We start from the raw sequence: 23,039 nt of genomic DNA, 5'->3' as shown, positions 1-23,039 counted from the left end.
AGGCCCCAACAAACGCGGGTGGCGGTGCTGGGAAAGACGTTGGAGGCGGGGCGAGCAGGGACGGGGGAGAAGCCGGCTTGGCAGACACCAGTGCAGGCGTCTTAGGGGAGGGCGCAGCCAAGCCCTGGGGAGAAAGAGGCGGTATCCTCAGCAGCATAAAGGTGGCAGGGGCACTTGTACAGGGAAGGCCAGGCAGAGCAATGGCTGAAGCAGTTCCGGACCTCAGGAAAGAAGCGAACACCCGGGTGAGTGGAGGTGAGGAAGCAGTCCAGGGTGGGCGCAAATAGGAGGCCCACGGGCTTATGACTTGCAGCACGTAGCCCAGTCAGCCAGGTGAGGGGAGAGCAGATATTCTCCCTCACCTTAGGGCCCTGGGCTGGGGTCTGGAGAGAGGGAGGGCCCAGGCCCCCCTCACCTTCCACTCTGAGTAACCCCTGGGAAACCAAGGAAAGGAACATTCTCACGATCCGGAGGGGTGGGTCGAGGGGAAGGGAGGAAACAGAGGCAGAGAAGGGGGACTGGAGGACGTGACCAGGGCACCCCTTGACAGTCACCTTAATTATAGCTCATAAAATTGTAACAAGTGTGTGTGGGGGGTGACTTAGAGGGAATTGGTTAGCAGCTCTCAAATTTCACCGCACCATGACCTCCTTCTAACAGCAAAAAACATTACACTACCTTGAAGGGGAACCAAAGCCTGAGCCCAAATCCCATCCTCCTAGGTGGGACTGGATACGGGAACTGAAGCCTGAGCCCTACCACCCAGGGCTGAAGCCTTTAGTCTTTGGCTTCATTCCCGAGAAGTGGGGCTCAGTCTAGGGACGTTAGCATATGGTCGTTTAAATGATTAACCGATAAGCTTAGGTGTATTGGTAAATCCTAATGACTACACGCAAGCACACGCACATATAAAAACACATACCCTTGCTGCGAGAGGCAACCCTTGCTATGAGAGGCAGCAAGCGGGGGGAGGCAGGATCCAGTTCCTGTGGGGAGCTGGCTTTTATGCCGGCTTCCCACGCATGCTGCCTCCCGCAGAGCCGCCTCCCCAGCCCTTGCTGCCTCCCACAGAGCTGTCTCCCTTGCCCCTGATGTCTTCCACAGACTTCATGCTCCCCCCACCCTCAAACCAATCGGCCTGCGGGTTGGGGGAAATACAGTCTCCTTCCACCCTGCCCCCATCCTGCTAAGTGCTGCACACTCCTTGTAGGGCAGGGGTTGACCTGAGGGCAGAGGGGGAGCATGTGAAGTCTCCTCCCACCCACCAGAGGAGCAGGAGTCTAGAGGGAACTGCCAGCTCTTCACAACAGCTGGCGGTTCTCTCAGGAGGAGATGGGGGGCAAAGAGTTCATGCGCTTCCCCAATCAGGGGGTGTGGGTGGGAAGTGTGGAAGTGACCTGCCCCCCCCCTTTCCGCCTGAGGCCCCACCCCTTCTGGGACAGCCCAGGGCCACTTTCTGAAGTGGCCTCTGGTCAAAAAGTACTGCTCATTTCTGCCTCAGAAGGTGCCATCCAGATACGTAATAATGAGGACATATAAGATGATTGGTTCCAATGGAAAAGATAATACTGCTATAGCAGGCATCTAAGGTGCTGCTGTTGCAGTCTCCCATGTAATTTTTCATGCTATTTTAGTAAGTTTTTGGTCTTGGAAGACATGTTTATGGTAGGGTTTTTTTTTAGTTTTACAAGGTTCTGAGTAGAAAGAGCTCTGTGAGTTTGACCTCTGGCATCATTTCTGATTAGACTGTTGAAACTCCCTGTGTGCTGTTCAACCATCTGGTTTCAATTTGCAAGGCCCAGGAATTCTGCTGCTGCTTGGGAGGGGGTGGACACCGACATTGATCTCTGAGTGGGACATGGGAATCAAAAGTCAACAATTCTTAACATTCATATAGTACATTATAAACACCAGTCTATCTTCACAACACCTCAATGAGGGCTGATTGAAAGTGCAGTGTCCATTTTATAAAGAGGGAAACCAAAATAGAGAGGTCAACTGACTTTCCCAAGGTCACAATGAGTCTAAACAAGGAGCTCCGAGCTCCATATCTTGTGCTCAGACAATATTCCATTTTAATGAAAAGTATACTTTTCTCTAATGCCACTTGTTCTCATTTGGTAGCTATTTGCATTATTTATGCTAATGTAGTCTAACTTACTTTTTATCATAGAGCACATTTGGTAAAGTTTGTTCCTCAACAATACAGAAACGGTTACTAGACATGTTGTGAGTATATATACTCAGGGCTTGACGAACCGCGGTGAAAGCCGCTCGCCAGCCCCGCACTGCGCATGCGCAAGAGCTGCATTACGCATGCGCGCATTGCTGGTAAACGGGGCGCCGGGCTGAAATCTACTCACCACGAGCGAGTAGATTCAATAGATTGTTGAGCCCTGCAAATACTCATACTGTAACATGGTAACACCCTGTTAAAAAGAAAAGATCCATTGATTATATCACTGTATAATGTTTAAACACAAGCTTGCTGTTTTAATGATCATTGTATTATCACTAGCATGATTAGGATTTGTAAGCCTGTTATAAGCTTCCTAAAAGAAAACAATTAAGAGTTAAACAAAAATTACATTGGGAGTAGCGTCAGCGAATGTAAACTGCAAATGTTACATTATTTTTTAACCCAGCATTATGCCAATAATCTACTTATGTATGTGTTGATATGTGGTATTCACTGGTTTAACTATTTTTTAAAAATTTTATTTTACCGTAGGACATTTATTTACTCATTCTTCACAAGAAGCAGACTTTTCCCACTGCAGATACTTTTCCTGGCCATCCTATTCTGTTCCTATAATGGTTTCCTTCAAGGGTACTACATGATTTACTGCGCTCAGTATCCAAACGATTGGTTCACTGACTTCAGATTTATATCAGGTAATTCCAGACATATGATTTTCAGTATCTATTCTCTGAGCACTTTAGAACCCAGTTCAGAATGCTTATAAACTTCACTGTGCCTGTGAGTCAGACAGTGGTGATGGAAATCAGCCCAAAACCTGTCTGCTGGTCTAAATGTAATAAATAGAAAGATAGATGGACAAACTCTCAACTCGAAATTTAACATCCCTACTATATATTTATCAGCTAATTGAGTAGCCAGTGGAATTTCCCACTTGCTATCCTGCTGCGCCTCTCCCTTTGAAATGTAAAGAGCCGCCTGCAGCTCCTGTACATTTCAAAGGGACAGACACAGCAGGTGGCTCTTGTACATTTAAGGGAGAGAGACAGCAGGAATCCGCACCAGTGGAGAGCAAAGCAGTCCCTGCTGGCGTGGGTTCTCCTCTGTGCCTCTTCCTTGGAAATGTGCAAGGGCTGCAGGTGGCTCTTGTACATTCCAAAGGGGGAGATGCAGCAGTCGGGACTGTGCAAGCAAGACTGTTTCAGTCCCTGCTTGCACTGTTTCCCCACTGCCCTCTGCTTCCCCTGTACCCTATGGAGATGGTGCTGGGGGGGAACTGACTTTTAAGTTGATTCCCACCAGCACTGGCTCCTGTTCCCCCCTCTTGTTGCTTCTCTCTGATAGAGGCAGCAAGGGCAGGGGAAGCGACTAGTCACGTTCCTACTCAACTACTCGATAATCATTTGCTTACTGGGTAGTTGACTAGTCAACTAATTGCTTACATCCCTAATATATAGTAGATGCAAATAATGCCTCTTATCCCATGACTTGGCTTTTTTAGTCTCTTCTGCGGGAGCTTGTCAAAACCCTTTGGAAGCCTAAATACATTAATTACCATTACAGATCACTTTATTTTACCTGATATTCAGTGTTGCATTTAAAGAATACTAAGAATTTAGTGAGTCATGATTTTCCTTTGTAGAACTCATGTTAGTTAGATCCTATTATATCATGATCTGCTGTTCTGTGTTTAAATATCAATCAATTGGTTTGCCTGGTGCAAATGTCAGGCTACTGGTCTATAATTCCCCTGATCACTACAGTCCTTTTAAAATACAGGCATTTCATATCTGACCACTTTCAGAACTCGTGGGCGTATACTAGATGACCTTGGTGTCTTAATGCTTTTAAAATTTTTAGTGTGCTACTTCCTGTTCTGTTATCTAACTCTCTAATAACATTTCATATTACACAAAAAAAGAGCAACTCTAGGGTAGGAACTCCCTAAATATTTTCACTGTTGAAGACTGCAGCAAAGAAATAATTCATCAGCAATGTCCTTTTCCACCTTAAATGTTTGCCCATAGTGGAAAACTTTGTTTATGGCTTCAAGCAACCTGTTAAACAATTCCCTGAATTGCAACAGCCGTCTGGGTATTACTTGTCATTGCCAATTGAGTCCATAGTTCCATTCCCTGCACAAAGACTTCAGACAAATCCATTCTGCCTTCCTGTTGTTCCTGTCCACTTTTGAACCTCAACTACTATAGTGTTGTCACCGGGTGTATCAGGCATTAGCTGCCCCCGATGGAGATCCTGTTGCCTCCAATGCTTCCCACACTAGGGGTATGTCTAGACTACACGCTTACATCGACATAAGTTTTGTCAACAGAATCTGTCGACAAAACTTATGTCGACATAGAGCGTCTAGACTACGTCCAGTTCTGTTGACAAAGCAAGCCACTTTGTCGACATAACAGTGTGGACGCAAAGGACAGTGTAGCTGCAATAATGCCTTCTATCGACAGAACTCTGTCAATAAAAGGTGTTATTCCTCGTAGAATGAGGTTTACATACGTCGACCAAACTGCCGAGTTTTGTTGACATTATGTCGACATAACTCAAAGGCAGTGTGGACGCAGGTATAGTTTTGTCGACAAAAGTCCACTTTTGTTGACAAAACCCTGTAGTCTAGACACAGCCTAGGGGAACAGCAAGTTTTGGATCTCTGCAGTTGCCTAGAAAGGTTTCCTGGGGGCATCTACTGGTGGGACCAGTGAGACTTCGGACACTATCACCTAGAAGGGCTGAAGCAGACAGCAGCCAATCAGGGCCCAGCAGACCAAATGAAAAGGGATGTTTCTATCCATTCCATTGGCAGTTCCCGGAAGATGCTAGTGTAGGGAAAGAAGATGGAATAAAGGACACATTGATCTTCCCCTCTGTCATAATCCAAGAAGCCAGGCAAGACCAGATCAGGGCCTGTCGTTGACCACGCTTTGCATTTAGATCATGGAGAGTCCTAATTATTCAAATTAGGTGAGCTGACTTCTTGAGGCTCCACATGACTCAGATGACAGGTAAATAGCATGGTTACATGAGGAGGAAAACAGAAGTCTCTTAAGTCTTACTCCAGTATTTACTACCTCTCACACGCTCTGTTGGATTCTGTAGCAGCCTGCAGTGCATGGGACAACGTTCTAAACTAAACTGAACATTTGTAGTGAATTAACACTGTGTTACTCCTTGTGGACTCATTGTGCTGAGTGAGATGCAAAATGCCCCCAATTTACATTGCAACCTGAATCAGGTCACTGTTTAATTCAGGACAAACATTAGTGAATATTTTCTCAAGTATTTTTAAAGACTATACTAATGCCTGCTTCTGATGCATGCACAAAATGGACCTCTGCTGCAGAATACCAGTAGTGGCACATAGCAATGGTTGGTCAGGGATGCTTAGGGACATAGACAAAGGGATGATTAAGAAGTGAAAGTTCAAGCTACTTCCTTCTTTTAAGGAAATATCAGGTGCTCTTATGATAGGTCTGACCCTATCTGAAGTGGAGACAGATACTATTCTCTGAGGGTTTGGTTCTTCAGTGGAACGGAAATAACAGTGACTAGTTCATATCAGGATCCTTGAATGAGACCTCTCTCCTTCATCCCCGTTCCCACCACCGTATTCCTCCCCCACACAAAAGGAGTCTGTGACATACAAGTAGGGGGGGGGGGATGGAAGGATAGAACTAGCATAGGGATTCTGGCTTTGACCCATTTCTGTTAATTAATAGAACTGATCACACCCACTTCTGCCACAATGCCTGTAAGATATTTACCACTGGCAAGGCCAGTAAGGTATATGGGGATAGGAAGTATTATCTATTTATGTAATTGCTAAACTTGTTATATAAATTGACATGGATACAAGTAGTGACTATGTTGACTGTAACCCTTAGCAATTCTACCTATCTTTGGGTGTATCTAGAATTCTTATCATGTAAGCTCTTTAGGAGAGGGAGCTTATGCTATACAAACCTCTGTTTGTACAGCCTCTAGCATGATGGGACTCACACCAAAATATAAATCTTTAATAATAAAAGTGACTGGAATTTTCCAAAGCTACAATGATCAATTTATAATGTTATCAAACTCCATTTTTAAGAAAAGCTAAATGCACATTTACTCTAATGAAGTGGTCACATCCTACTGCATTAATAATAAATGCTTTAAAATGTAATAAATGCGCTGATATAAAAGCAGCTAATGGATATGGAAAAGCTGATAAGCTTCATTGCATCACCTCTCATATTTCCTGGGTATTGTTCTGCTCTTTACCTTAGTAAAACTTCATTGGTCTTATTCAGATGTGAGGGGGGAGCTGGTCCCAAAATACCAAAAAAGTTATCATATTACACAATGTTGACTTACACAAAGTTAAGAATATTGAGCACTAAAATCATCTCTAGCGTAAATCTGCTAATCAGTAGAGTTGCATCAGGATTGAATTTGGCCTTCCCTTTTTATGTTATACTGATCTTCCTTCCAGTATATTTTTTGCTTCCCTCAGTATTCATGAACAGAGTTGTTTAATATGTCACAATTACAGCAACTGTAAAGTTAACATTAAAATAGTAAAGACACAATGTGGTGATGACATTCAGCGGTACAATCCATACTACTGAACAATCCATACTACTGAGGGGCTATGTCACATCTGTCCTGAAATCTGGGATGCCTCACAATGGTTTGCTGCTGGGCTCCTGGACTCCTCACAAACAACCAGACAACATATAGGTCACAGCCTGAATGTCCATATATAGCCACAACTAAGGTCGCCAGGTGTCCGGTTTTGAACCGGATAGTCCGGTATTTGAGCTTTCTGTCCAGGAAACAAATTGAGAAAATTCCGGACATATAAATGTCCAGTATTTTCTAATTAAGTAAGTTTTATTATTATCGTGAGTATCAGTAAGTAATTACGTACTGCCTGGCTGGTACACACGCTCACGGTGCATGAGCGTGTCTATCAGCCAGGCAGTACGCAGCTACGCAGTAGAGAGGAGGGGGGTGGAGGCGGGGTCGGGGCAGGATGGAATGCCTGGGGTTGGATTTGCCCGTGTGCCCCACCAGGACCATGCGCAGGAAGGACCGCACCATGGGATCTGCGTGAGCCTGGGTCAGCCCCACTCCTCTCCAGCCGGTACACCTCCCCTCCCCCCCGGCCAGCCCCGACCCCTCCCGGCCAGCCCTGCTTCCTGCCAGCTAGTTCCTCCCCCCGACCCCCTCTCAGCCAGCCCCAGTCCCTACCAGCTGGTCTCCCCCTCCCCCCGATCTCCCTCGGTCGGCCACGCTCCTCCTGACCTCCTCCCATCCAGCCCTGCTTCCCGACGACCAGCTCCTTCCCCGATCTTCCCCGCCAGCCTTGCTCCTCCCAACTCCCTCCTGGCCAGCCCTGCTTCCCACTGGCGGTCTCCCCCTTGCTTCGATTTCCCCTAGTCAGCCCCACTCCCCCTGACCCCCTCTCAGCCAGCCCCACTCCCTACCCCTCCTGGCCATTCCCCCCCCCCCCCGCCCCCCGAGATCTTGTGTGTCCAATATTTTTTTGAAACCCATCTGGTAACCCTAGCCACAACCCTGGGCCAGCAGCTCTGACCCAGCCGCCTGCCTACATTCTGGCTTCTAGCAGCCTTGGTTACCACTTTCACGGACTTCCCCCCAAAACCATGTGTTCTGCACTCTCCAGCCTCCTTCTGGGCAGTCCAGATATATTAGGTCAGTTGCTTCTTTAAGGGGGAAACAATTCACAACACTAGATCAGTTTTAAAAATAAAATAAACGTATTTTCCTGCCAGGAGGTAGATTTTAAGTGAGTACAAGTATAAGGCATTAAAGCCAGAAACAGTCATAAGAATAATAAAGATAAAACACCTTCTGGTACTAATCTTTGACAAACGAGACTTACGTCAAGCTGAAGTCTCTTAACACCTGTTTAAAGTTACATTGTTGACCAAAATCACAGGCCAGTATCTGCTCCCAATATCCAAGGGCAGTTTCTTTTTCTGTCAGTGTGAAAAAAGAAAGAGATTGATAGGAGGGAGAGAGAACTTGGGCTGGTTTTGTCCCTCAGATTGGAGCCAAAGTGTCTGGGAATGAAAGAGATTCCACACTGTTGCTCATTAAGACTATGGCTGTACTCAGAGCTTACAGCAGCTGATGTAGCACTGTCCACATCGGTGCTTAGGTTGGTGTAATTTACATCACTCGCGGGGTGGCTTATTTGCAGCCCTGAGCAACGTAAGTTACCCTGCAATAAGTGGTAGTGTGGACATGGCTTCAGATGCAGATCTGTTTGTTTCTGCCCCACTTCCTTGCCAAAGAATTACTGCTTGATATCTGATGGCCCATCAACTGTGACACCTGGGTAGAGGTCCCAGCTTATCCTTACGGGTTTACCCCCCTGTCCAGACCTGTCTGGTAGACACACTTCAGTCATGCTTTCACTTATGTTCATAACTTGACATATAATTTTACTACACTTATTTCATCATGATATTTTTGATCAGAGAAGTATTTGTTTTCAAAAGATACCTCACAAGGCATATTTTGTACCAAGATTATTACAATCGCATGTATGATGTGAATAAAGGGGTGCATTTCATCACCGTGGGAGAAACTAAGTCTTTTACTGGGCCAACTTTGACCTACTGGAAAAAGAGCTCTGTGTAGCTCAGAAGCTTGGCTCTCTTACCAACAGAAGATATTGGTCCAATAAAAGTACCTCATTCCCCTCTTAGGGTACGTCTACACTACAACGTTAATTCGAACTAACTTAGTTCGAATTAGTTAATTCGAACTAAGCTAATTCGAACTAACGGATCCAGACTAAAAAACTAGTTTGAATTAGCGTTTTGCTAATTCGAACTAGCATGTCCACATTAAGTGGACCCTGAACCAGGCTTAAGGATGGCCGGAAGGAGTGCCGGCAGGGCATCAGAGGAGGACTTAGAGCGTGGAGATGCTGTCTCAGGCTAGCCGAGGGCTGTGCTTAAAGGGTCCCGACCCCCACCTCGGACAGACAGTTCTCAGGGGTGTCCCGCTTGCAAAGCAGTCCTGGCTTGGATTGCCCAGAGTACCCACACTGGGCATATCACAGGACTCAGCCATCAGACTGGCTGCACTTGCTGCAGGCTGCCATCTGGGTAGAGGGCGCAATTGGGGGGCTGCAGGAGAACTTCCACCCCTAGATGCCCGCAGAGCCAGCCCAGTCCTCCCCGTCGGGGGCGCGTACCCCATTACTCCCTCACCTCCTTCCATTTACCCTTCCCTAGCCCCTCTACTTGATGTACAAAATAAAGACAACTGTGTTCAAAAATGGAATCTGTCTTTATTGAACAAAACTGGGGGAGACTGGGAAAAGGAGGTGGGAGAGGGGAGCTGAGAGAGGCTGGGAGAGGGGAGGGCAACTAAAATGATCAGGGGTTGGGAACAGGTCCCATATGAAGAGAGGCTAAAGAGACTTGGACTTTTCAGCTTAGAAAAGAGGAGACGGAGGGGGAACAGGATAGAGGTCTCTAAAAGCAGGAGTTGGGTGGAGAGGGTGCATACAGAAAAGTTCTTCATTAGTTCCCATAAAGAAGGACTAGAGGACACCAAAGGAAAGGAATGGGTAGCAGGCTTCAAACTAGTAACAGAAAGTTGTTCTTCACAAAGCAAAGAGTCAACCTGTGGAACTCCTTGCTGCAGGAGGCTGTGAAGGCTAGAACTAGAACAGAGTTTAAAGGGAAGTGAGATCAAGTCATGGAGGTTCGGTCCAGGGAGTGGTATTAGCCAGGGGGTAGGAGTGGTGTCCCTGCCCAAAGTTTGTGGAAGGCTGGAGAGTGATGGCACGAGACAAATGGCTTGGTCACTGTCTTCGGTCCATCCCCTCCAGGGTCCCTAGGGTTGGCCGCTGTCGGCAGACAGGCTACTGGGCTAGATGGACCTTTGGTCTGACCCAGGACGGCCATTGTAAGCTCAGGGCTCAGGGCTCAGGGTCTGGGGTCTCAGTGGACCCCCTTGATTTTCATACATACCTGCTCCTGGGTGGCCAGGCTGGCAGCTCTCCTGTCCTAGACAGCCACTTTCCTGTGCCTAGTGCAGAGATCGTGGACGAGATCCACGATGTCCACACTAGCCCAGGCAAGTGCCCGCCTCTTGCGGTCCTGGGCAAGCTCCCGGGAGCCGCCAGCCTAGTCCCGGGAAGAGGCGGAGGGCTGGGTGGCAGAAGGTGGCTGGCTCGTGCCGTGCCAGATGCAGGGTCTGCTGGCTGGGTGCTGGCAGGCTTGCACCTGGCACGGGCATCGTAGCCAGCCCGTGCCCCTTTAAGAGGTCCGGGGCCAGGAGGGGGGCATACGAGTTTCCCTGGTGTTGGCCAGAGTGTCCACCAGGGAAAGCTGGGGAGGACTAGCCTCCCACTAGTTCAAATTAAGGGGCTACACAGCCCTTAATTCGAACTAGCTAGTTCGAAGTAGGCTTAATCCTCGTAAAATGAGGATTACCTAGTTCGAACTAAGCGCTCCGTTAGTTCGAATTAAATTCGAACTAACGGAGCGCTAGTGTAGCGCCTATGAAAGTTAGTTCGAACTAACGTCTGTTAGTTCGAACTAACTTTGTAGTGTAGACATACCCCCATATCCTGGGACCAATATGGTATCAACAATACTGAAAACATTAAAATAATAAACAGACACAGAATTGCTTAAGAGCACAGTTGCGTTATGATTTATAAACATACATGGTTAGCACTTTTCAATGCAGTGTTCACAAGAAAAATTTAACAGCAGCCCTGGAATACATTTTTGTACAGCATTAACTAGGTATCTTTCTTGGCTGACCAGTAATAAATAGCCTCTCCAATTTTTAGATGGATTTTATGTTTGGCCAGTGAAAGTTATTCTCTAGTTTTTTTATGTGAGAATGGTATTTATTTACTGTTGTGGCATAAAAGTGGCACCCCCAGTGAAACGTTCCTCTTGTATCTTATAACAACACTGTTTTTAAAAAGCTGCCCTTGGGGGCCCTATCATACCAGAAAACTCCTACTGATTTTGTGAGTGTAATGAACCAGGACCACATACACATTCAGTAACTGTGGTGAACATCAAGAATTGAACCCAGGGGAGCTGAAAGGATTGTCTGGCCCTTTGGAAATAGGGTTGCCAGGTGTCTGGTATTGGCCCAGACAGGTATTTGCCGCCTCTGTCTGCTTAAAAAACAACAACAAAATACTGGGCATGTAAAAACAGAAGGCCGCTTTTGGATGGAAGGCCTCCCCTTCCACATCTGGTGGGGGGAGCATAGCAGTTTAAAGGCACGGTGAATCTTTTTTTTGTGGGGGTTCTTTTTTTTTCTCCCAACTTTGGTTCTTCCCCCACCCCCCCACCCCATCCAATATTTTTCCCGCCATGCACAGTATTTTTTGTGAAAGTATCTGGCAACCCTAGAAATGGGAAGGAGAGCAGCTCCACATCTCTGGAAGGTGTGGGGTTGGAGCAGCCAGCCAAGTGCTACCTGGATGGCATAGGCTGGAGTGTGCCATGTGAGGCTTTGCAGCATGCTGCACGGCATTCCCACAAAGGGCCGGGGCTCAGGCCGCCACCACTGCCACAATAGTGGCAGCCAGGTGCCCCAGGTCCTTTAGAATAATCTGGTCCTGGGACAATTGCCCCCTTTGCCCTCCCCCACTTCCGCCCTGTCCGTGGGCCTACCCTCATCATCAAAAGCACAGATACCTACAATATAAATTAAAATAATTTTCTCTAGCTCTGAAATAGTAGGTAATTTAATTGCAGGGCCCAACCACCAGAGGGAGATGTGGTTATATGCTTCAGGACAGTGTATTACAGGAGCATCAAAACAGCAGGACTAAAATGTAAGCATTTCAGAGGGGTAGCTGTGTTAGTCTGTAACTGGAAAAACTTAAAAAACAACTAGCAGGCTTGCAGCACCTTACCATCTACATTTTTTGTTAGTCTCTAAGGTGCTGCTAGACTATTCATTGTTTTTTAAAATTTAAGAAGCGGGTTTTAGAGATTCCAGGTTTAAGTTATTCGTGATTTTCCTTTCACTTGCCCTGAATTCACACTGGTCCAACTCCACTGACTCAGTCTACAGGCTTATTCTGAGGCCAGGACTACACTAGACCCATAAAGGTGGACTACGGTACGCAACTCCAGCTACGGAAAATATGTAACTGGAGTCTGCGTACCTTTAGCTGAGGTTGGTGCCCAGCTGAGGGCAGTATAAATAAAGGCTGCTGGAGGGGAAGGCAGGATAGACACACTCTTACTCTTGCTGTGAAACAGGAGGAATCTGGCAGCCAGGGAAGTGAGAGGTTTCCTAACTTAGAGCAGAGCTGGGGAAAGGCAGGCAGAGCTGGGGAAGCTCCCAGGCTCCTAGGCTGCAAGGCCTCAGAGTACTAAGGCTACGGAGAGGCAGCCAGGGTAGGCAGGCATTAGGTCCACATCCCCTTACCAATTATGAGTGGCCATTTCAGCCTGCAGGTTGCCCCTGAAACAGGGGCTAGATGAAGACTGGCAGTGGGTCACTGAGGCAAGGTGAGTATAGGAGCTTGGGGGTTCCCAGAGAGGGAAGACTCCAGAGTGTGGGTACACTGCGGTAGGGCAGTACCCAGGTAGGAGGGCACCACAGGTTGGCATAGAATAGAGAAGAACAAGTAATAGCGGGTGAGACACCAGCCAGAAGGGGCTGCTCCAGCACCAAAAAGCTAATTTCCAGAGTATCCAGCAGGAAGCGCCCACAGTGGTGAGTCACACTGTGTTACAGAGGCCAACAAGAGCAAATACGCCTGTTGGCTTCCCTTATTCCTCGTGACTGCAAAGAGTACCAGCACTGACCAGAGTTGTCCTCAGCATTCAATTTAGTGAGTCTTACCTAGACCCTCTAAATCGATTGCCAGAGGATCAATCTCCAGCACAAGTAGAGACATGGCCTCAATTTACCTTTATGTGAGAGGAGATAGGCCAACAAGTTTACTACTGACTAAATTAACAGTAGAGAGATAAGGTGGATGAGAGAGTATCTTTGGACCAGCTTCTCTTGGTGAGAAAGACAGGCTTTTGCGGTTACCCAGAACTCTTCCTCTGGTCCTATGTAAGATTGAAAGTTTGTCTCTGTCACCAACAGAAGTTGATCCAATAAAAAATATTACCTCATCCATCTTGTCTCTCTAGTATCTTGGACCAACACAGCTACAACACTGCATATAACAATAAATTAAGCAAAGTCAGTTGGAAATCTATGAGACAAATTCTGTTTTCTTACACGCATGCCTGAAAATCAGCAACCAGGAAGGGCTGCTTTGAGCACCTTGATTTGGGTTCTTCCAAATCACCAAGGTTAACAATCTTTCAATGCGTTTCTACATTTTAGGGTTAGGGTACAGTCTATGGCTTTGTCTACACTGCAGGGTTTTTGCGTAAGAAGCTTTTTGCAGAAGAGATCCGCAAAAACTTCTTGCACAAAAGCATGGCCACACCTCAAAAGCGCATCTCAAGAGAGCATCCACACTGCATGGATGCTCTTGTGCAAGGAAGCTCTGATTTCCTTTAACAGAATGGCCATCAGAGCACCTGTGCTTTTTTGGATAGGCTCTTTTTGCACAAGAAACCCCTGCGGAGCGTCCACACATACCTTATTGCACAAGAACTGTAGCACAAAAAGAAGTTATTCCTCATGGGGAAAGGAATAACTCTACCGGTAAAAGCACTCTGTCCTGTCAATTTACAATTTTTTTTTTTTTTGCACAAAAACGTGCTTGAGGTATAGATGCTCTGCTGGTTTTTGCGCAAAAACCTTGTAGTGTAGACAGAGCCTATGTGTTTTAGCACATTCTCCTCTGACCCATACAAGCAGTTTGTTCACCACTGATGTATATTTATGCTGTCAGGTGGCAGAAATCATGTAATTTGGTAGCTTTCTCATTAGGATAACAATTAAAGTATAACTTGTTAATTGACATCATGGCTCCAGTTCTCCAGGTCAGGCCAGAAATAAAAGGGTGAAGAAAGTGGATTTATACCTGCTTCCCAGAAATATAAATTTCCCCTAATGAATGCTTCCTAGGATATTGGAGTAGTTAAGAGATAAAGAGAGCTAGCAGTTTCTCAAGGAGACAATATTAAATACGCAACTGCTAACTATTCCAGTGTGATGTAATGATAGTTAGAGGCCAATATGGTTCCATCAGGAGCTTTTTAACCTGAAAATCAAAAAGGAATCTTACAAAAAGTGGAAACATGGTCAAATTGATAAGGAGAAGTAGGAAAGAATAGCACAAGCATGTAGGGACAAATTTAGGAAGTCTAAGATACAAAATGATTTATACCTAGTAAGGGGCAAAAAGCCAACAACAGGTTTTTTTAAATTACTAGGAACAAGAGAAAGATGAAGGAACATGTAGATCCTTTGCTTAGTGAGGAACGAGAGCTGATCACTGATGTCATCCAAAAAACTAGGCTGTTTAATGCCTATTTTGCTTCAGTCTCCACTAAAAAGCTACATTGTGACCAGATACTCAATACAAGGGGGAATGGAATACAAGCCAAAATAGGAAAAGAAAAGATTAAAGAATATTTAGATAGATTTATGACTTAGATGTGTTCAAGTCATAGTTTAAGGCCAAAATGGACACCCAGATCATCTAATGTGACCTCCCATTTGCTACAAGCCTCACCTAGCACCTCCACATTAAACCCAACAACTAAAATTAAACTTAAGTATAACAACACACAAGCGACTGAAGTGTTATGTGACACATGCGGAGAATAGGAGGGATTAAGGCACACAACAGCCTGAGGCCACCCGCAATGTCAAAGAAATGATTAAGTATGGTGTACTCAGATAAGCTAGGAAAGTGACCAACACCCTCATGCTGCAGAGGAAAGTGGAAAAAAACCCATCATGGTGCGGGGCGGGGGGAGGAGGGGAAAGAGGGGAGAATTCCTTTCCAGTCCCACTTATAGTGATCAAGGTACCTGTGCCAGAAATTTCCTTAAACTTGGTGATCAGTATCTGTTAGGGCTACTCATCTCTGTAGGGCCTGATGAAATACACTCTAATGCTACGTCTGCACAACAGGGCTAAACTCAAAATAAGCTATGCAACATGAGCTGCGCTAATTGCGTAGCTTAAGTTGAAAAAGCTTATTTCAAATTTGAGCATGTCTACACAGCACTTATTTTGAAAGAGAGCACTCTTCCTCCGATTTCCCTTACTCCTCGTACAATGGAGGAGTTGGAGTAAGACGTCCTCCATCTGGACATTATTGTGACATTATGTCGAAATAACTACTTGTGTGCAGATGCACATTTTGTTATTTTAAACCAATGTCAGTTATTCCGAATTAACGCTGCTGTGTAGACATAGCTTTGGTTACTTAAGGAACTAGCTGAAGCAATCTCAGGACTGTTCGAAGTTATCTTTGAGGACTCAGGGAGGAAAGTGAGGTTCCAGAGGACATGAGCCACACAAGCATACCTATCTTTAAAAAGGGAACAAAGAAAACCTAGGAAATTATAGACCAGCCAGCTTAACTCAAATACCTGAAAAGCTAGTGGAACAAATTGTTAAATAATCAGTTTGCAAGCACCTAAAGGGTAATAGGGTTATAAAGCGTAGCCAGCATGGCTTTGTAAAGAACAAATCATGCCAAACTGACCTAATTTCCTTCTTTGACAGGGTTACTGACCCAGTTGATGGTGGATAAGGCAAAGTATTAATTCACTTAAGCTACGGCTACATTACACGCTTTGCCAAAAGAGGCAATGCAAATGAAGTGCAGATTAGCATCTTCTCACGCTTCATTTGCATACTCCCTTTCGTTCCATTTTTGCGCAAGGGGTTTTTGCGCAAAAACAAGCAGTGTGGACATTTTCTTTTTGTGCATAACCCCCTTTTTGCTCAAGATCCTTTTGCCTCTCCACGCTTCATGTGCATTGACTTTTTCGGCAAAGCATGTAGTGTAGACAAAGCCTTTGGAAGGAAAAATTACATGCATGTCTACAATATGGGGAATAACTGGATAGGCAGTACAGCTGATCTGACACATAGTCCAATCTCACCACTGAGGACTGGATTTGATGACCCCCCAAGTTCCCTTGCAGCCCAACATTTCTGTGATTCTGCAATTAGACAGACTCCAGGAGCTATCACACCAATCAATATCTCATTTTCATTTGGTAGGTGTTCTGTTGTTTTTGTTCGGCATGGGAATCAATATTCACAGTGACCTCCTGCTACGCCAGCTAAGGAAACCTGGAGACACTACTTACAAGATTCCACAAGGTACATTCCCCTTGTGCCCCTCCTTCCCAAAAAAGAGTAGCACATTTGGATAAATAGTGGGAGTGGGAGTGGGGGGAGGGGGAGGACAACACAAAGCTCTTACAGTTATTTCGAGCTATTAGTTTCACCTTGATACTTGGCCCAGATATTGCCACGCCGCCCCAACCTCCCACCCCGCCTTACAGCAAGAACGAATTGCAGGGGCATAGTAATCATCTATCTTGGGCCTGAATTTTGCAGATGATGGGGAGAGAATTCAGCAGGCTGCTCCTAATCTCTGAGCCCTTTCTATGTGAACTTTGCACAGCTTGGGTTTGGAGGGGATGGGGAGCCCAGCAATAGGCAGAGCCGTCCTGTCCTTGCAGAGGGAGTTAAAGTAGTCCAAAGTAAAAATCAGTGTGATTCTGCGTCCCACAAAAAAAGCAGAGTCCTAAACCTTCAGGAAAACAAAGAGGAAAAAAGGGAGGCAGAAAAGTACTGATGCTTCTTTCTGAGAGGCCCTCAGTAACCTAGATTCCCTCAGGTTATATTCCTGGTTCGCAGCCTTTGGTCCCAGAGAAGCTTTTAGGTTGCAGTCCTGCTCTTTCAGGGTTCCACCCTGCCCTGAGCAGTGATCAGTCACCACAGACGTGCTGCGTTGATGGCGATTGTGCCCAGATGAGCGCTTAACTCCTTCCTGACTTGCATGCAGAAATGCCCCATCACAGGGCAAAAGAGCTGAAGAGTTCTGTGTCATGCTGTTGTCCTGTCTATGGCATGTTCCCCAGGCAAATCTATGGCTTGTTGTGTAAAAATTGCCCTGACCAATGTTCTGGATCTGTGTTTTGCCATTGCCAAGCCTGCTCATCAACCCCTCTCCTGCTCCATCTTCTGCCCACTTTGAGGAGAAGTAATTTTGGAGTGTCTAATCCTTGAGAGAGAAGTGGTCTGCGCTCAGGATGAGGATCTAGGAGCTATTGAGTTCTCATTCTGATCTTGACTCTAACTCCTTCTGTTGGCCTCTTTCTGCCTCAGGGTATGTCTACACTACAGGCTGTCTAGATTGGCCAGTTTTTCCGGAAAATCAGCCACTTTTCTGGAAAAACTTGCCAGCTGTCTACACTGGCCACTTGAATTTCCGTAAAAGCACTGACTTCCTACTGTAAGAAATCAGTGCTTCTTCCAGAAATACTATGCTGCTCTTGTTCAGGCAAAAGTCCTTTTGCGCAAAAGTTTTGCGCAAAAGGGCCAGTGTAGACAGCTGAGATTTGTTTTCCACAAAAAAGCCCCGATCATGAAAATGGCGATCGGGGCTATTTTGTGGAAAAGCGTGTCTAGATTGGCACGGATGCTTTTCTGCAAAAAGTGCTTTTGCGGAAAAGCATCCATGCCAGTCTAGACGCTCTTTTCCAAAAATGCTTTTAACGGAAAACTTTTCCGTTAAAAGCATTTCCGGAAAATCATGCCAGTCTAGACGCAGCCTACAGAGTTTTGTCAGAAAAACAGCTGTTTTTCCGACACTTGAGGAACGTCCACACTGCAATTGCAGTCTTCTGCAAGAAAATCGAAAGAACAGAGGGTTTTTTTTCAGCATTGGTAATCCTCATTCTACAAGGAAGAAGCCTTTTTCCGAAAGAGCTCTTTCGCAAAAAGGCGTATGTGGATGGGGAAGAGGGAGTTATTTCAGAAGAAGGGGAAAGAGGAAAAAGCACAGGTGCCCTGGTGGCCATTCCATCCATAGCAGTCACAGCTTATATGCGAGAGAGTGTCCATTCAGTCTGGATGCTGTCTTTTGAAAAAGCAGATCGTTTTTTCGATGCATTTTTGCAGTGTGGATGCTCTCTTTCGGAAGAAGTTTTTTCAGAAGATCTCTTCCGAAAAAAGCTTCTTCAGAAAGAAACCTGTAGTCTAGATGTACCCTCAGTTACTCTGCTGATACCATTATTGGACCTAACCAAGTGAGTTATAAGATCAAGAACACATATTCCTGCGCATCCAGAAATATAATCTATGCTATCATGTGCCGAAAGTGTCCGTCTGCTATGTACATTGGACAAACATCTCAGACACTTCGCCAAAGGATTAATGCCCACAAAACAGATATCAGACAAGATCACAAAGAAAAAACAGTTTCTTGCCATTTTAACCAGAAAGGACACTCTCTCAATGACTTAACCACCTGCATTCTGCTACAAAGACCTTTTACATCTGCACTTGAAAGGGAATCCTCTGAACTGTCATTCATGTTAAAATTCGACACTTTCCAAAAAGGACTCAACAAACACTTGAACTATCTCACCCATTACCAAGATAGTTTCCCCAATTATCACCTCTAATACCATTACTCACAAACATCCCACTCTCCCTACCTCTAATATCATCAATTCACAGACACTTACCTTCCTTCCTTCCCCCCCCCCCTGCATCCCCCTCCTGTTCTGCAATGTGATTTGTCCTTTTCATATTTGTTCATTTTTTAATTGTATCCTTTGGTATATATGGTTGTGACTACTTTCTTCCACTATTTGATCTGAGGAAGTGGGTCTGGCCCACGAAAGCTCATCATCTAATAAACCATCTTGTTAGTCTTTAAAGTGCTACATTGTCCTGCATTTTGCTTTAACTACCATAAAATGGGTTTGGTGAGTAGCAATGGACTTTAGCTCCAAAACATAGATCCAGAGTTTGAGCTCCCCAAATTTAATAGATTCATATATTTTTAAGGCCAGAAAAGCAATTCATTTAGTTTGACCATCTGCAGTCCTTATTCCATCAAGTCTGATCTATGGAATAGATTCAGGCTTGTTTCTAGCTGTGAGAATTGATGCTTGTAAATTGGTTTGAAGTTTGTAGACTTACTTTCTTCTGACTCATGCCAGTTTTTCTTTCTTATAACACTGTTGGCTTCAATGAAATATTTATAGATTTACATGGGTTCAGTGGGAGGAAAATCAATTTTTGTAAATGTGAGAAGTGTGACTTTCAGTCTCACATACTCTGCAATGTTGTTGTTGGTGGTGGTTGTTTTTGTCTTAAAATGTGAGTAATTAGATTTCACTCTTCTTATATGCACTTGTGACTTTTTTTTTAATGCAGGGGGACTGTTCACATACGTATCTGGCGCTAATTTCTTTGGTGAGATAGTGGAATGGTTTGGCTATGCCATAGCAACCTGGTCCTTTCCAGCCTTTACATTTGCACTTTTTACACTGTGCTGCATTGGACCACGTGCTTATCACCATCACAGGTATCAAAACCAAGATTGTTTCATGCTAACCTACACTTGATAGTCCCAAAGATGGGGGTGGAATTCAAGATAAAGTTGAAATGTTCAGTACTGTATATTGAATCAGAAATACCTCATTATTCAATGTAAAGGGCGTTTAATTTGGGAACATAAGTAAAAAAACTTGATGATGTGGAGTTTAGCAAGTGGAGTTTTCTGTTGACTCCCTCATTACATTTTCTAAGAGCCTCCATTTTTAAAAGCGACATGTAGTTTGGGATATATTGATTTTGGGGGGCTCAGTTTGAAGCACCTTAATGTGGACTGATTTTTAAAAAGGGTTGGCCATCCATCCTCTGGAAATCAGACCCTATTAATGTGCACTATATAACCAGCACTGAAAGGGAAGAAAGTGTTTCATCAGCAAAGGTAACAACCTCAACTGCTGTGTGTTCCTACAAGTCTCCAGAGTTTCCATGAGGCAGCAGTGAACGAAGGAAAGTGCTCGAGTCCAAGAACAGTTCCCAATGAACTATATCTGGACATTTTGTGATGAAATAAGGAGAGCAGTAAATTGTAACAACCTTAAAGTTACTGTGAGCTACATTAGATATCCACCTATACTAAAGTCTCCTTTTGACTGCCAGGACAATGTAAAGAGGCTGTAGTGTAAATGTGAATCAGATCCTACTTTGGATTTACACTGGTGTGAATACAAGTGGAATTTAGCCTTTAAAGCAACAAAAGATACTGACAGAATTCAGATTTAAGTACTAATTTTAACAGTCATTTAAAAAAAAGGTGTAGTCCTGAGGCACCTTAGGCCTGGTCTACACTAGGACCTTAGTCCAAAATTAGTCCCCTCCTCCCCCCCCCCCCCCCCCCCGGTTGAATTTGTAAGCAATGTGTCCACACTACCACACCTATTATTCTGGTATAAGGGGCCATGGAATTAAAACTCTGCAGTCCTGCTTTTCATGAGGAATAATGCTATTCCTGAACTTGTAAATTCAAAATAACATTAGTGTTGATGCTCTGGTGCTTCTAATTCAAACTAATTGGCCTCTGGGAGGCCTCCCACAGCTCCCCAGAGTGCTTTCTGGAACTCTGAGTCCAAGGTAGCGCATCCACAGTAAAGGAGACTGCCTTGGACTACATTCGATTCTTTCCCACAGTGAGAACACGGAACTTGGAATTTGTAGAATTGGGTGTCCAGAAGTCAAATTTAGTAATTTTGGACTAAACTCCTAGTGTAGATATGGCCTTAGAGATTAACAAAAAGATATAGTATCATGGGCTTTTGTGGGTAAAACCCACTTCATTTTTACATTTAATGGTACTTTTGTGTAAATCTCTTAAAACAACTCTTTTGTGCAGTTACTGAAAATGATTACAAAGTGAAGTATTTTTGGTGGATTTCAGGATGGAGGAAGATTAGGTTTATTAAAGCAATAAGCAAAGTTTTCTGGCATCCATACAGTTTCATTATCATTTATTGTCTTTCAGGTTCTATCTCAGGATGTTTACGGACTATCCAAAATCAAGGAAAGCCCTGATTCCTTTCATATTTTAATGTGTGAAAATGAGGACATCCTTGTTTTATATGTTTTCACACATCCTAATTTTAAACTGGGGTTTCACAGTAAAAAAAACTTGTGGAAAACAATATGGTTGGTTTAAATGAGCAATAATGTAATTCAGAACTATCACTCTTGTGTTTATCTACAGTAGGTACCACAGACATCTTTACTTGGAGACACTTGAGGTAGCTGAGGCTATGTCTACACTGCACATTTATTTCAGAATAAGCTATTCCGGAACAGTTATTCTGAAATAGCTTATTTAAAAATAACACGTCTACATTTTAGGGAAGCCTCAAAATTAGTCCGAGGCAGGCTTCCCTAATGTAGATGTGCTATCTTGATTTAGAGCCCCAGGAGGCACTGGGGAGGAATAACTTAGGATACCCGTGATGTGAGAGGCTATTTCGAAATAGCAGAAGTGGAGCATCTACACAGTCCCTATTCTGAAATAGCTATCATCATTCCTGGGTCCCAAGGGTGCCCGGTCCATCCATCAGCAAGCTGGGGATGCTATTTCGGCATAGATGTTATTCTTTGTAGAATGAGGCTTACAGAAGTTGAAATAAGCCTCCCGTTATTTCAAAATTATTTCATAGAATCATAGAGCTGGAAGAGACCTCAGGAGGTCATCAAGTCCAGCTCCCTGCCCAAGGCAGGACCAATCTGAACTAAATCAACCCAACCAGGGCTTTGTCAAGCTGAAACTTAAAAACCTCTAAGGATGAAGATTCCATTTCGAAATAACGCTATTGCTGTGTAGACGCTCACATAGTTATTCCAGAATAACGGCTGTAACTCCGAAATAACTTTGCTGTGTAGACATGCCCTGAGTGTGCATAGGGAGCTCTACCAAACAATGGGCATGATTGACAATGGAGTTACACTGGTGTAACACTGGTGTACGAGAGTACAGGCAGTCCCCGGGTTACGTATAGGATAGGGACTAAAGGTTTGTTCTTAAGTTGAATTTGTATGTAAGTCGGAACTGGCGTCCAGATTCAGCCGTTGCTGAAACTGACCAGCGGCTGACTACAGGAAGCCCGAGGCAGAGTTGCTCTGCCCTGGGCTTCCTGGAATCAGCCGCTGATCAGTTTCAACAGCGGCTGAATCTGGATGCCTGGGACAGAGCAGCTGGGGCGCTGCCGGGTAGGTCCCCGCAGCGCCGCACCTCAGTGCTGCGGGGACCAACCCAGCAGCACCCCAGCTGCTCTACCCCAGGTGTCCCCAAGTCAGCCGCTGCTGAAACTGATCAGTGGCTGATTCCAGGAAGCCTGGGGCAGAGCAACTCTGCCTCGGCTTCCTGTAGTCAGCCGCTGGTCAGTTTCAGCAGCGGCTGACTTGGGGACGCCTGGGGCAGAGCAGCTGGAGTGCTGCCGGGTTGGTCCTGCAGCGCCGCTCCTTGGAAACTGACCAGCAGCGGCTGAATCAGGACGCCTGGGGCAGAGCAGCTGGGGTGCTGCCAGGTTGGTCCAGTAGCGTCGAGGAGCGGCGCTGCGGGACCAACCTGGCAGCGCCCCAGCTGCTCTACCCTAGGCGTTGCCGAGAAAAGCCTGGTCTGCTAGTGTACCCCCCCCCCCAGCAGACCAGGGAGACGCGGAGCAAAGCTGCGGAGGACGCAGGCAGCGGGACCGCGGCGCGTCTGGGTGGTCCACTGCCCGCGTCCTCCGCAGCTTTGCTCCGCGTCTCCCTGGTCTGCTGGGCCCCCCCCCACCCCCCAGCAGACCAGGGAGACACGGAGCAGCTTTTCTCGCCCTGGAGGACGTGG

General features: G+C 45.4%; 1 protein-coding gene across 1 annotated transcript in view; it reads left to right on the top strand.

The window, feature by feature from the left end:
• Window positions 1–22,440, top strand: part of SRD5A2 (steroid 5 alpha-reductase 2) — a 55,794-nt gene extending 33,354 nt beyond the window's left edge. The window contains exons 2-5 of the mRNA XM_075924919.1: window positions 2,732–2,895; window positions 16,385–16,486; window positions 19,562–19,712; window positions 21,198–22,440. Of these exons, the coding sequence (XP_075781034.1) occupies window positions 2,732–2,895; window positions 16,385–16,486; window positions 19,562–19,712; window positions 21,198–21,264 (484 nt within the window). The 3' untranslated portion in view covers window positions 21,265–22,440. The remainder of the gene's footprint in view (window positions 1–2,731; window positions 2,896–16,384; window positions 16,487–19,561; window positions 19,713–21,197) is intronic.
• Window positions 22,441–23,039: the final 599 nt, after the last annotated feature.

Source organism: Pelodiscus sinensis, chromosome 3, assembly GCF_049634645.1.
Source record: "Pelodiscus sinensis isolate JC-2024 chromosome 3, ASM4963464v1, whole genome shotgun sequence".
Lineage (NCBI taxonomy): Eukaryota > Metazoa > Chordata > Testudines > Trionychidae > Pelodiscus > Pelodiscus sinensis.
Note: the sequence above shows the minus strand (reverse complement) of the source record. Positions and strands in the feature narration are given on the sequence as shown.